Raw genomic sequence first — 14,751 nt, forward strand, 5'->3', positions numbered from 1 at the left:
CTATTTACATGAAAGCAACATGATAGAAATTATTAATTATAAGTTACATAACATACCCCTAAAGTATTTGAGAAATACGACTTTTTAAATATATAAGATTTCAAAATCAACTTGTCCGTATCTTTAAAAACGCGGTTTACTTTGGCTATATATTACAATGAAAGAAACACAATTGTAAATATATATATCATTCTATTATCACACATAAACCGAGAGAAAAACATCCTTTTGTTTTCTCTTTACCAAATCTTGAATACAGAGTATTATCATTTTAATTAATCAAGGGTTGATTAATTTGTTACTTGGGTTTGGACTAGCATCCATTGACGGTCGTTTGAAGTGTAGTGTGGACTATCCAAAGAGACGGTCATACTTTTTGATCGTAGGTTTCTCTCCATTCATCAGTTTCTTCAAGAAAGGTATATCGTTTACTCACTTTATGAATTACATATTTTGACAATTATTATGGTGTAACTGGATCTTTGGAACCGATTAATCGTGTGCATGTTTCATTAAATAAGTGAAAATTTAATCTTGTTAAATTTAGTTCATAAAATAATAAAAGATTATTATTTTAACTATCCGCTGCGTTAATCTGTTTTGGTAAAAGTACACACGATTATCCATCAATACGAGGGGGCGATCTTTTTGTCCTTAAAAAGGGGGCGACCTGTTTGTCCTTAACGAGTAGGCGCATGTTCGATTCCAAGGTCCGAGATATAATTGGTACTACCAGTGATTAGCTTCTCGGAGGAGGTGTTCCCAACCTTCAATCGTACTGCTAGGCTTGTCGCGATTTGGGTTTCTACCTAACGCGTGTGTGGGTGGGCATATGATCACGAAGGTGGTTAAGTCCTTTATGAGTGATACCGATACTGCCGTTCAAAAAAATAATAATATGTGAGTGGGTATGTCTCATTTAGGCATTTAGCAACCTAACCTTCGTTATAACAGTACATTTTTAAGTTTCTATGGTTATAGGTATGTTAGTAGCATACTTTTAACTTTTATCTAGGGTTCCCCAAACATGCTCACAACTCATCCTTGTGCACTAGAACCTCATCAGTTGCTAGAGCCAATGGAACCACAATAGCACTTAAATTGTCAGTACTACCCTTCTGTAATGCCGTCTTTACTACGCGGTACGCCATTGAAAACGAGGGTAAAAAGGGAATTCTATCATACGCTCTTGCGTTTTCTTCAACATCTGCATCATCAACAAGTTGACAGACATTTTCAGGAGTCAAACTCTCGAAAACACCATCGCTTACCACCGCCAAATATCGATCTTTAGCAGTTATGTTTAGCCAACCAACCAATTCTGGTTCGGAAATCACGCCGTACCTATCAAGAAAATAAATAACGTAGGTAAAATGCTTACAAATGACAAAAAATTGTTCACAAACTTTCAAGGAAGTACATTAACCATGATAACATCAAACAAGGCCACTAAACTACATAATCAGGTACCAAAGGGCTTATGACCTAGAGGTATCGAGGTAACTCATCAACCTTAAGGTTGTGAGTTTGAGTCCCGTCATGAACTATTTAATCGGTGTGTGTGTGTGTGTGTGTGTGTGTGTTTGCCGTTCACAAAAGGAAAAAAAAAAACACATAATCAGGTTAACTTGTTTGCAAATCTAGCTAAATCGCCAAAACAATAAAGTGATCCGTGCAATAAAGATATTAGTGAGGGTCATTAATTCATTATAAACATATAAGATTTTTCGTTGTTCAGGCTACCCAAGGAAGTGGAGTAATTTTTTTTTTGTTTTTTTGTTTTTGGACATCAGTTTATTATACCCCTGGGTACTTAACCACCCACGCGTTCATCTCCCGTAGTTGCATAACTCGCCCCCAACTACTGCCCTGGAGGAAAACCGGACCAATCCGAGGGCATGGCCGGTAAAACCCCCTCCCCGTACGCGGCCTAACTGGATTATCCCGTGACCGTTTCCAAACTTTTTCCCTGGCTACCGCAAGATATGCTGCTAATAAGGAATGATTCAAACTGCCAATAATAGATTCTTCTGCAGATTTTATTTCCATGTTTATTACGTGGTAAAAATAGATAACTTGAACTCTAGATAGTTAAACTTTAGGTAAGATTTATTCAATTACTACAAGTGTATCGTTTTCGGTCACTCATAATACAATCAACTTAAACTCTATAAATAGTTTGATGGTCAATTTTAGTATTTTCACTATGACAATGTGATGCAATAGTAAAGTTCTTAACAAAAGACACAATTACCTTTTCAATGAAACGTCACCAATGGCTCGAGACACGGCTAGTATGCCATTAACTCGTGGTACATCCCAATCAAGAACGTAACCACCAGCTTGTTCTATTCGCGCTCGTTCATCATCTCTATCTGGATGATGATCATTAGTCAACTCCTCCGCAGATCCTGCAGTTTTCAATTAAGTCAAACCAGTTGACTTTTGAAGTAGTCGATATAATATATATATATATATATATATATATATATATATATATATATATATATATATATATATATATATATATATATATATATATATATATATATATATGAGTGATGCTACCTGCACATAAGATGACTTTGGAATCACCTACATTGGCAACTATCAATTCTTCATTGTTCAATAAAAGTGCAACGCTGGCGGTAGAACCCGAACTATAACGATTTTCAACCGCTTCCTGCATCATTAGTAAAAAATAAAGAATATCTAAGATTGTAAGGTAGGTGTCAAGAAAATTTGAAGCACAGAAAAGTAGAAAAGTACTTGCCAATGAAAATTTCCGATCAATATCGCGAATTGCTCCCAATAACGAATATTTGAAGATTTCATGTATGGAATTATCATCAATTTCTATTAAATGTCCACGCGAACTGCACCAAACTTAAAAAATGAGTTGATAACCATAAAGATTATAAAACACATACATCTATTATCCATACTAGCTTAAAGGTGGCAATTTCGACCCATTTACTTACAAATGGGTCAATCGGGTTGTGTTAACTAGTTAAAAGGCAAATGCTTTTACACTCATTATTAATTGAACTAGTAATTATACAAAAAAGGGACAAAATGTTTGGTGGCTCAGCTCAACAATACTTGGCCTCTTACGACAAATAGTAATATATGACCTGCACATCGGAGGCGGAGACAGGGGATGCATGTGGATGCTTTGCATCCCCTAACTCTTCAAATAAGCGAATTATAGTGTGTTTAAAAATTATATATTAGTTGCCAATATCTTCAAATAATAAACACAAACATCCCTTAAATATAATTAACATATCTCATATTTACGATGTATATATGAAAATTTTATGTTAATTTTTTTGAAATGCATCTCCTATCCGTGAATCCTGGCTTCGCCTCTGCTGCCCATATTGCCACCTCCAATAAGAAGAGTTAAAAACCATTACACGCAGCTTACCCTTGTACCACATTGAGTAAATCATTGTGATTTTCAAGATTTGAAGCATTCTTGATTGCATTCGCGATAACATGAACAAGAAAGAAGCCTAACAAATATTGTTTGGCCATTTCACTAGCTTCTGATCCTCCATGACCGTCGAATATTGCAAGTAAATCGACCTTAGCATCACTCTTTGTACCTTTTCCTGCATTTGCATCAACAAGAATAGATAAAAAGAGAAACTTCAAAAAAAAGTAAGCTTTTACAAACTGCTAATGTTACTCTAAGTTATTAACTAGACAGTCTATTAATTCTTGAAAGTCAAACTTATTACAATCGAAAATTAAATTAATGCTTCTTAGCTCCAAGTTTAAGTTACAGTTTACATATTCCTACTTCTATTTCCTCCACATCCAAAAAACATAAAATTCTACATTTACACTAAGGCATTTGACTAGCAAAAGTCAAAATGGCTGCAAAATCTAAAAAGTCAAATTCCAAAATTTAGGTCAACTCACCTAAATTTTTTACCTATATATAAACTCCACACATATTCCCCCAAACTATCTATCCCATACCAAACACAACCTAACCCACTCAAAATTGAAAAAGCTATAACTATATCATTTGACTAATAAAAGTCAAACTTCCGGCAATTATATATACAAAAGATAAATTTATGAAATTAAAAGTGTAAATTACCGATTAAAGGTAATTTTATGTTATGTATACAGGTAACACGATCCTCTTGGTATTGCCTATGCCCTTGAAGACTTGCAAAGTCACAATCTTTCGTTGACTTTTTAAAAGATTCGACCCATTGAATTGCAGTTGTACATTCTAAAGATTGAAGAACAGCAGGGGCCCCACCATCATTGTAAGCAATCATACAAGAAGAATCAACGGCGTATATTAATCTTGAAAAAAGAATTAATATTTCGGCAGATAAAGCCACAATTTTTGATATTGGCATGACTAATTTGGGAAAGTGTTTTAACCGTATCATGGAAAAAAGGGCATGAAATGTAAGGTAAAGGTAACTTTTGTAGAGATTAATGGAGGACTATTTAAAGACTCGCGGTTTCGCGGAGTTTATGAAATGATAGAATTTGATAGAGTATTTGTTAAGTTGATTAAAAAGAAAACAATATTAGAAAAATCACAAAGGGTTGTGGTATATTCAATAACATAAATGGACTTCATAATACGTTGCACATATCTAACCATCAAAGGGTTGTAATAAGAAATGCTTATGAGTAAAAGTACATACGAGGCTGAAATTAAATGATTTTTTTTTATCATGGATGGAAATACTAAATAGATACATATATAACTATTTCATAGCATGAGCGTCACAAGAATTGACCCATTATATAGATGCACAAATTCGCGGAGATTTTTTAGGGATGAATCACCATTGACTTGTATGAATCACTATATCTTGTATAGTATTTGTTAGGTTTATAATAAACTGATTCAGTTGTACTATTAGCGTTACCTGAGTTATAATCAATTAGGTTTTTTGACCCTAAAAACAATACATATACAATAAAATTGAAAGTCTAACACTGTAAAAAAAGGCTAACATTCATTTCGCCAGGAACATAACCGCGAATTCGCGGGATTGGTTAAAAACAATTGTTGTCATAAAGTAAAACATAAGGTTTCATGTACTCGTATTTTTTCTTTGATTTCGGAGTATATGATATGCAATAGACATGAAAAAGAATATGATACACTTCAAACATATCTTTTTGGGTGTTATGTGGCGGCTTGCATACCAGGTACCTGCATATAGCAAGTGGAAACAAATACTTTTACCAACAACAGATATTTTTATCAAGATACTGTACTACTATGAAATTTACACAATAATATTAATGGGTTGTGCGTTGCACCGGTATTTTGTTAATAATTGCTAATAGGTTAACAACATAAATTACTTGACATTAAAGTTGTAGTAAGGGTACACAACTAATACTTTTATAAAATTGCTTGTAGAAGGTAAATATATGTATTACAACATCTTCTACCTTTTGCCATCTGCCTTTTATTTCTGATGTTGAATACATTAATAATCGGCTACTGTTGTTGGTATATTTGCTTCTTCGTGTTGCATAGAAATTGTATGTAAATGGCTAAAATCACAAAAGACCAAAAAGTAATGTAATAATAGACACTATATAACATAATTAATACCTATAAGTGGAGGACTCGTCTTTCAATAGGAGTTGGAATGAAAACGTGCCCTGATATTCACTCCGATGTATACACTTTTTCTTCTTACTGTGGAAATGTTTTGATGTGCGTAGAGGTGTATACGAAATAGCTTATATTTTACTAGAAAATACTATTAAAAACGATACAATTTTACACAAGTTATTTATTTATTTATAAAGTGGATATACCTAAACCTTGCTACAACACTTATAGGCAGTGTACCTAATCGTACAGTAGTGTAGTTTTTAGTAAGTCCGGTTCGTTCCACAGGGAGCTAGCCAAGTTTAACGCTATATTTTTAAAACTATATTTGTATAAATATAAATATATATATAAGTAGTATTATTATTATTATAAAAGGGGGTTTTTACCGTTTAATGACCGGTTTGTCGATTTTAAAACTTTAGTCGCAGTTAAAACCTAATGTAAAATATTAAAAATAAATATAACTTAATTTAAAGCGTAAAGTAAATAACGATAATTAAAGTGCGATAAATTAAAGTGCGATAAATAAAATGACAATAAATAAAGTTGCGATAATTAAAAAGTACAATAATTAAAAGTGCAATTAAATAAAATGACAGTAAATAAAAGTGCGATGAAATATGAAATAAAGGAATTATGCTTATTTAAACTTCCGTAATCATGATGTTTGACGTGTTGATTTTAGTTTATTACCATGGGTTAATTGTCCTTTGTCCTGGATTATTCAATATGTCCATCTGGTTTTTGTCCATAACAGTCCATCAGTCATAAATATAAAGTGCGAGTGTCCTCGTCAAATTATCCTTATATCCGAAGTCAAATATTCCAACTAATTGGGGACTTAAACTATAATTACACCAATTTTCCTTGTATGTAATTCACCCCTGTTTTAATAAGTCCATTGACTATTAATCCATTCCCGTGTCCGGTTAAATGAACGATTATTAGTACTTATAAATATCCCGCCCATCGTGTCCGATCGAGTGTATATGGTTATTTATAGGTACATCTAATTGTAAATATTTATATTAAATTAACGAACTATCATTCAATTAAACAAATATAAAGCCCATTAATAGCCCATAGTCTAATTTCCACAAGTGTCGTTCTTTTGTTCAAACCCCAATTATGGTACAAAGCCCAATTACACCGTCTTTAATATTTTAGCCCAACATCATGATTACTTAGGCTTAAATAAGCATAATAATAACTTAGCTACGAGACATTAATTTAAAAAGGTTGAACATAACTTACAATGATTAATAATAGCGTAGCGTTACACGGACAGAATTTCGACTTACACACTTACAACATTCGCTAACATACCCTTATTATTATTAAATTAAAATTAAAATTATAAATTATATATATATATATATATATATATATATATATATATATATATATATATATATATATATATCGTAGAGTGATAGAGAGAAAAAGGTGTGTTACATTCGACCAAAAACTGCGAAATTTATAGAATGTCACCAACATTTTTGCTCCATGCGATCGCATGGCATTTGTGCCTTCTGGCCATGCGATCGCATGGCCTGGGAATCCAGCTCACATTTGCTTGTTTTCTTCTTGCCGACGGTTTTAATGTATAATATAATATATATATAATTTTTAAAAATTAATTATATATTATATTATATTCATGTGCATAGTTGACTTGTAATTTTTTGTCCGTTGCGTCTGAAATGTCCCGTTCATATTGATTATAAACGTTCCATATTAATTGATTTCGTTGCGAGATTTTGACCTCTATATGAGACGTTTTTCAAAGACTGCATTCATTTTTAAAACAACCATAACCTTTATTTTATCAATAAAGGTTTCAAAAGCATTACGTAGATTATCAAGTAATGATAATCTAAAATATACTGTTTACACACGACCATTACATAATGGTTTACAATAGAAATATATTACATCGACATATGTTTCTTGAATGCAGTTTTTACATAATATCATACAAACATGGACTCCAAATCTTATCCTTATTTTAGTATGCAACAGCGGAAGCTCTTAATATTCACCTGAGAATAAACATGCTTTAAACGTCAACAAAAATGTTGGTGAGTTATAGGTTTAACCTATATATATCAAATCGTAACAATAGACCACAAGATTTCATATTTCAATATACATCCCATACATAGAGATAAAAATCATTCATATGGTGAACACCTGGTAACCGACATTAACAAGATGCATATATAAGAATATCCCCATCATTCCGGGACACCCTTCGGATATGATATAAATTTTGAAGTACTAAAGCATCCGGTACTTTGGATGGGGTTTGTTAGGCCCAATAGATCTATCTTTAGGATTCGCGTCAATTAGGGTGTCTGTTCCCTAATTCTTAGATTACCAGACTTAATAAAAAGGGGCATATTCGATTTCGATGATTCAACCATAGAATGTAGTTTCACGTACTTGTGTCTATTTTGTAAATCATTTATAAAACCTGCATGTATTCTCATCCCAAAAATATTAGATTTTAAAAGTGGGACTATAACTCACTTTCACAGATTTTTACTTCGTCGGAAAGTAAGACTTGGCCACTGGTCGATTCACGAACCTATAACAAATATGTACATATATATCAAAGTATATTCAAAATATATTTACAACACTTTTAATACATTTTGATGTTTTAAGTTTATTAAGTCAGCTGTCCTCGTTAGTAACCTACAACTAGTTGTCCAACGTTAGATGTACAGTAAAAAATTGATATATATTATCTTGAATCAATCCACGACCCAGTGTATACACGTCTCAGGCTAGATCACAACTCAAAGTATATATATTTTTGGAATCAACCTCAACCCTGTATAGCTAACTCCCACATTACTGCATATAGAGTGTCTATAGTTGTTCCAAATAATATATACACATGGGTCGATATGATATGTCAAAACATTTGCATACGTGTCTATGGTATCCCAAGATTACATAATATATTAGAATACATGTATAATACAATATAAGTTAGCTAGGATATGATTAATATAGATTTGTTACCAATTTTCACGTTGCTACAACAAGAAAAATTATCCAATCTTGTTTTACCCATAACTTCTTCATTTTAAATCCGTTTTGAGTGAATCAAATTGCTATGGTTTCATATTGAACTCTATTTTATGAATCTAAACAGAAAAAGTATAGGTTTATAGTCAGAAATATAAGTTACAAGTCATTTTTGTAAAGGTAGTCATTTCAGTCGAAAGAACGACGTCTAGATGACCATTTTAGAAAACATACTTCCACTTTGAGTTTAACCATGATTTTTGGATATAGTTTCATGTTCATAAGAAAAATCATTTTCCCAGAAGAATAACTTTTAAATCAAAGTTTATCATAGTTTTTAATTAACTAACCCAAAACAGCCCGCGGTGTTACTACGACGGCGTAAATCCGGTTTTACGGTGTTTTTCGTGTTTCCGGGTTTTAAATAATTAAGTTAGAATATCATATAGATATAGAACATGTGTTTAGTTGATTTTAAAAGTCAAGTTAGAAGGATTAACTTTTGTTTGCGAACAAGTTTAGAATTAACTAAACTATGTTCTAGTGATTACAAGTTTAAACCTTCGAATAAGATAGCTTTATAAGTATGAATCGAATGATGTTATGAACATCATTACTACCTCAAGTTTTCTGGATAAAGATACTGGAAATGAAAAAAATGGATCTAGCTTCAAAGGATCCTTGGATGGCTTGAAAGTTCTTGAAGCATAATCATGACACGAAAACAGTTCAAGTAATATTTTCACTCGAAATAAGATTGTTATAGTTATAGAAATTGAATCAAAGTTTGAATATGAGTATTACCTTGTATTATAAAGATATCTTACTGTAAATAAGAAAGATTTCTTGAGGTTGGATGATCACTCTACAAGATTGGAAGTAAGCTAGCAAACTTGGAAGTATTCTTGATTTTATGAAACTAGAACTTGTAGAATTTATGAAGAACACTTAGAACTTGAAGATAGAACTTGAGAGAGATCACTTAGATGAAGAAAATTGAAGAATGAAAGTATTTGTAGGTGTTTTTGGTCGTTGGTGTATGGATTAGATATAAAGGATATGTAATTTTGTTTTCATGTAAATAAGTCATGAATGATTACTCATATTTTTGTAATTTTATGAGATATTTCATGCTAGTTGCCAAATGATGGTTCCCACATGTGTTAGGTGACTCAAATGGGCTGCTAAAAGCTGATCATTAGAGTGTATATACGAATAGTACATACATCTAAAAGCTGTGTATTGTACAAGTACGAATACGGGTGCATACGAGTAGAATTGTTGATGAAACTGAACGAGGATGTAATTGTAAGCATTTTTGTTAAGTAGAAGTATTTTAATAAGTGTCTTGAAGTCTTTCAAAAGTGTATGAATACATATTAAAACACTACATGTATATACATTTTAACTGAGTCGTTAAGTCATCGTTAGTCGTTACATGTAAGTGTTGTTTTGAAACCTTTAGGTTAACGATTTTGTTAAATGTTGTTAACCCAATGTTTATAATATCAAATGAGATTTTAAATTATTATATTATCATGATATTATGATGTATGAATATCTCTTAATATGATATATATACATTAAATGTCATTACAACGATAATCGTTACATATATGTCTCGTTTCAAAATCATTAAGTTAGTAGTCTGGTTTTTACATATGTAGTTCATTATTAATATACTTAATGATATGTTTACTTATCATAATATCATGTTAACTATATATATAACTATATATATGTCATCATATAGTTTTTACAAGTTTTAACGTTCGTGAATCACCGGTCAACTTGGGTGGTCAATTGTCTATATGAAACCTATTTCAATTAATCAAGTCTTAACAAGTTTGATTGCTTAATATGTTAGAAACACTTAATCATGTAAATAAAAATTTCATTTAATATATATATATAAACATGGAAAAGTTCGGGTCACTACAGCGTTGAGAGTTGACTCTGGTTCCTATTCCGGATTTTCGAACATCCTTTCGTACTATTTAATATCTTGTACTTTGCGTTATGCGGCTCGTACTCTTGTAATTTTGAGACGTTTATCATCAATAATTTGAACCACTTTGATTGTACTTTGTACTTTTTAGCTTTTTGGTCGTTTGCGTCTTTAAATCGTCGAATCTGTCTTTGGTCTTCACCTTTTATTATTTAAACGAATATCACTTGTAAATAGAACAATTGCAACTAAAAGCTTGTCTTTCTTGAGGGATAATGCTATGAAATATATGTTCGTTTTTAGCATTATCAAATATTCTCACACTTGAGCGTTGCTTTTCCTCAAGCAATATAGTCTTGAAATAAAAATACTAGAATCACTTCTTTATTCTTCACACTTTGTACATCAGTGATTTCTATACGGTGGTATGAACAATGGTAGTAACGATGTGGTTTACAGTCCTACATGACTATGAAAATTTAGATCCTTTAAGGAAATTGGATCTTTATGAAAACATTTGATCTTTTAAAAATAAAATCTAGCTTTTACCCTAGATAAGTTTTCTGGAATAACCCTTCACCGGTGTTTGCAAAATCTTTTTGTGGGTTTTGTGGGTTTCAGATTTGAAAATTTTAGCTCAAAACTTGCGGTTTTGTGTCACCCACTTGCTAACCTTGTATTGGGAAAGCAACACGTCCAGTATACTTGCTCCGTATATTACCTTTCGGTAAACTACCGTCCGGTTGTAAAGGAAAGCGTCGAACAAGCAACTGTTAAGGCAATTGACATGACCCGTCCTAATCCATCTGGACAAAGTCCATATCGATTACAAACGATTCACAATAGTTGATTACATCGCGAGGTACTTGACCTCTATATGATACATTTTACAAACATTGCATTCGTTTTTAAAAGACAAACTTTCATTTCATCGAAAGTTGACGACATGCATACCATTTCATAATACAACCAACTATAATTGACTTAATAATGATCTTGATGAACTTCAATGACTCGAATGCAACGTCTTTTGAAATATGTCATGAATGACTCCAAGTAATATCTCTAATGAGCAAATGCACAGCGGAAGATTTCTTTCATACCTGAGAATAAACATGCTTTCAAGTGTCAACCAAAAGGTTGGTGAGTTCATAGGTTTATCATAAACAATAAAATTCATCATTTTTGATAGACCACAAGATTTAAATCCTGCATGGTACAAATGGGCCCGAATCCTATAACCACCTGTAATGTACATGCGATATCTTTTAAATACAGTACACCTTTCTCGTGTACGAAATCCATTTTTCATAAATCTTAGTAACCATACACATATCTCGTGCACAAAATAACATACACATAACCTGTGTATAAAATCATTCTCTCGATTCATAACATTCACTTTTCATAGCTTGGCTTGGTAACCGACCTTAACATATAATGCGCATAAATAATATCCCCAAAACAGAACATCTCGTCTGTATAATAATCATATAATCTTCGAAGTACTAAACACCACGCTCACTAGCTCTTCCGTCTAGTGAACATTCTGGGTGGGGTGTTAAACCCGGTAGCTACCTTTAGGATTCGCGTCAATTAGGCGTGTACTAATTCTCAAAATTAGTGATGTTCCCTAATTCTTAGGTTACCAAGCAATAATAATCAGGGGAAAAATATTCATATCAATTGTGGCAATTATCACGTCCACATAATTCAATGGTGGCAATTATCACATCCACATAATTCATTCGAGGAATGTTTTGCTTGTGTCTATCTCGTCAAACGTTTATAAAAGTATTTCATGTATTCGCAGTTCAAAATGTATTTCAAAAGCATTTAATAAAGCAGTTGTAAAAGTAGCGCATGTATTCTCAGTCCCAAAAATGTAAAGAGTAAAAGGGAATCAAATGAACTCACCTAATGTATTTTGTAGTAAAAATACATATGACTATATTGAACAATGCAGGGTTGGCCTCGGATTCACGAACCTATATCATTTGTGTATATATATTAATACACACAATCGTAGTCGAAAAAGTTTATATATATACAACTTATTAATGATATTATTTTTATATTAATAATATATTTATACTTCATAAATTCCTTTTATATAATAAAATATTGTGTTATGTTATATGTGTTAAATATATATATTTATGTATTTCATTTGTTTATCAAAACGGTAGTTCAAATTATACTAAGTTAATATCAGTAAAAATGATGATAATAACATTAATAATATCTTATGTTAATAATAACTCTGTTAGTAATAATAGTAGTGATATTAATAATAATACTTGTAAAAATATTAATCTTAGTGTTAATGATATTTATGATATTGATTTTAGTAATTTCATGATAATAATACTCGTAATAATAATAATAATAATAATAATACTTATGTTTACATTAACAATTCTATTGTTTGTAAAAAGATACTAATACTAATATTTACGAAAATAATAATAATTTATATTATTTTCATATTGCTAATTATCATAATCATAATTTTGATAAAAATACTAAAATGGTAAAAAATATGTTTTTCGTAATACTTATAATAATACTAATGATAATTTTAATAATAATACTCTTAATCTGTTTGATGATAAAATTTGATTAATGATAATGGTACATCTAAATATTTAGAGTAATAACAATTATCATAATAATATTAATGATAATAACAATAATTACAATAATGCTTTTACTACTAATGATAATAAGTTTAGTAATAATAGCACTAATAACTATATTAATAATGATAATACTTATTCTAATAATAATATCATATTCTTTTTTTTAACGATGTTAATAATATCAATATTAATTATAAGTTTAATCATAATAATAATAATAATGAATGATTACTTATTACCTTTTTTAATATTAATAATCATAATAACTATAATAACTGTAATAATAATAATAATAATAATAATAATAATAATAATAATAATAATAATAATAATAATAATAATAATAATAATAATAATTGTAAGTTTAATAACTTTAATAATAATATTCAAAATAATAAAAGAAAATATAAAAGAATAAGAACTACCTTCAAAAGGAGTTGTTAAAAAGAAATGCCTAAGACGGGACTCGAACCCGCGACCTCTCGCACACCCGACAACACCCTATACCATTCGGCTAGTTCAGTTTTTCCTGATTTATACTTGACAGGAATATTTATAACCTATTTAAACCGTTCTTCTTCTTCTTCATATTAAAAGTTGACCAGAAAGTTTCTTAAATCAAAAAGGAGAGTTAAGCTTTATATTATAAATGCTAAATTGAAACAGAATCGTTTTATGATCGAATGAGATTAACAAAGAAAGAAAAGAAAAAAAAATATAATAAATGGCAGTAGCAAGTAGCAGTAGCTTCGACTCAAGAACACAACTCCAATTTTGAATATCGATTTTTAGACAGTTTTGGAGCACGATTTCTAAACGAAAAAGATGCTAAATCATTATTATAAACTTTCGGAAAAATCAATTTTAACTGAAACATCATAGAGAATACGAATTTGCTATGAACATAATCGTTTGACTTTTGAAAATCAACTTTGACTTCGAAAATTAGGAATCGATAGGAGAAATTAGACTTTGACACTTTACAGATAGTTAAAATGAAAGATTTCTAACCTTACTGCATTAATAGATTTTTAATTTGAGTTAAAAATCGAGTTTTGGCAGAAAAGACCTAAGAACAGTGAAGACGAGCTGTTATGCTTGTTTTGTGATTTATTTTTTTTTTTTTTGATATGCAGTTAATGATATCATTATATATAATTAGTACTCGTATAATTGATACTCGTACAGATGATTGGATCATTCTTGTTTGGTTTTGATAATTGAATTCGTCTTTTCAATTTAGCAGATAGGAAAATCCTAAACAAAATATAAAGCTGTAAAGTTGAAATCTACCCTAACAGAATTTTGGTTGGTTCCTGTGATGAAATAATTGATCTGTACGAGCTTATAACAAAAGAATAATTCAACTGCAGCTAGTTTACGATGTGAAACAGAATTGTTGGTCTTCACTTTTCATTTGTCTGTATTTTATCTTATATATATATATATATATATATATATATATATATATATATATATATATATATATCTGCATTGTATGTATT

The 14,751-nt window shown here is 30.6% G+C and overlaps 1 protein-coding gene across 1 annotated transcript; it reads right to left on the reverse strand.

Moving 5' to 3' along the window:
• Positions 1–790: 790 nt before the first annotated feature.
• On the reverse strand, positions 791–4,408 carry LOC139877770 (probable protein phosphatase 2C 51). The gene is made up of 6 exons (XM_071865191.1): positions 4,115–4,408; positions 3,431–3,617; positions 2,774–2,876; positions 2,569–2,683; positions 2,255–2,411; positions 791–1,344 (listed from the first exon to the last, which is right to left on the reverse strand). The coding sequence occupies exons 1-6, from the start codon at positions 4,383–4,385 to the stop codon at positions 1,032–1,034; spliced, it is 1,146 nt and encodes a 381-aa protein (XP_071721292.1). The 5' UTR covers positions 4,386–4,408; the 3' UTR covers positions 791–1,031.
• Between the last annotated feature and the right edge of the window lie 10,343 nt (positions 4,409–14,751).

The sequence above is a fragment of the Rutidosis leptorrhynchoides genome, chromosome 11, assembly GCF_046630445.1.
Source record: "Rutidosis leptorrhynchoides isolate AG116_Rl617_1_P2 chromosome 11, CSIRO_AGI_Rlap_v1, whole genome shotgun sequence".
Lineage (NCBI taxonomy): Eukaryota > Viridiplantae > Streptophyta > Magnoliopsida > Asterales > Asteraceae > Rutidosis > Rutidosis leptorrhynchoides.

Bases quoted from the DNA above. Each gene is read 5' to 3' on its own strand.
- LOC139877770 (XM_071865191.1), bottom strand. From the start codon at position 4,385: ATGCCAATATCAAAAATTGTGGCTTTATCTGCCGAAATATTAATTCTT. The intron at 3,618-4,114 runs GTAATTTACACT...ATGCAAATGCAG, and splicing joins CATAAAATTACCTTTAATCG to GAAAAGGTACAAAGAGTGAT. The intron at 2,412-2,568 runs GTAGCATCACTC...TGAAAACTGCAG, and splicing joins CAAAGTCATCTTATGTGCAG to GATCTGCGGAGGAGTTGACT.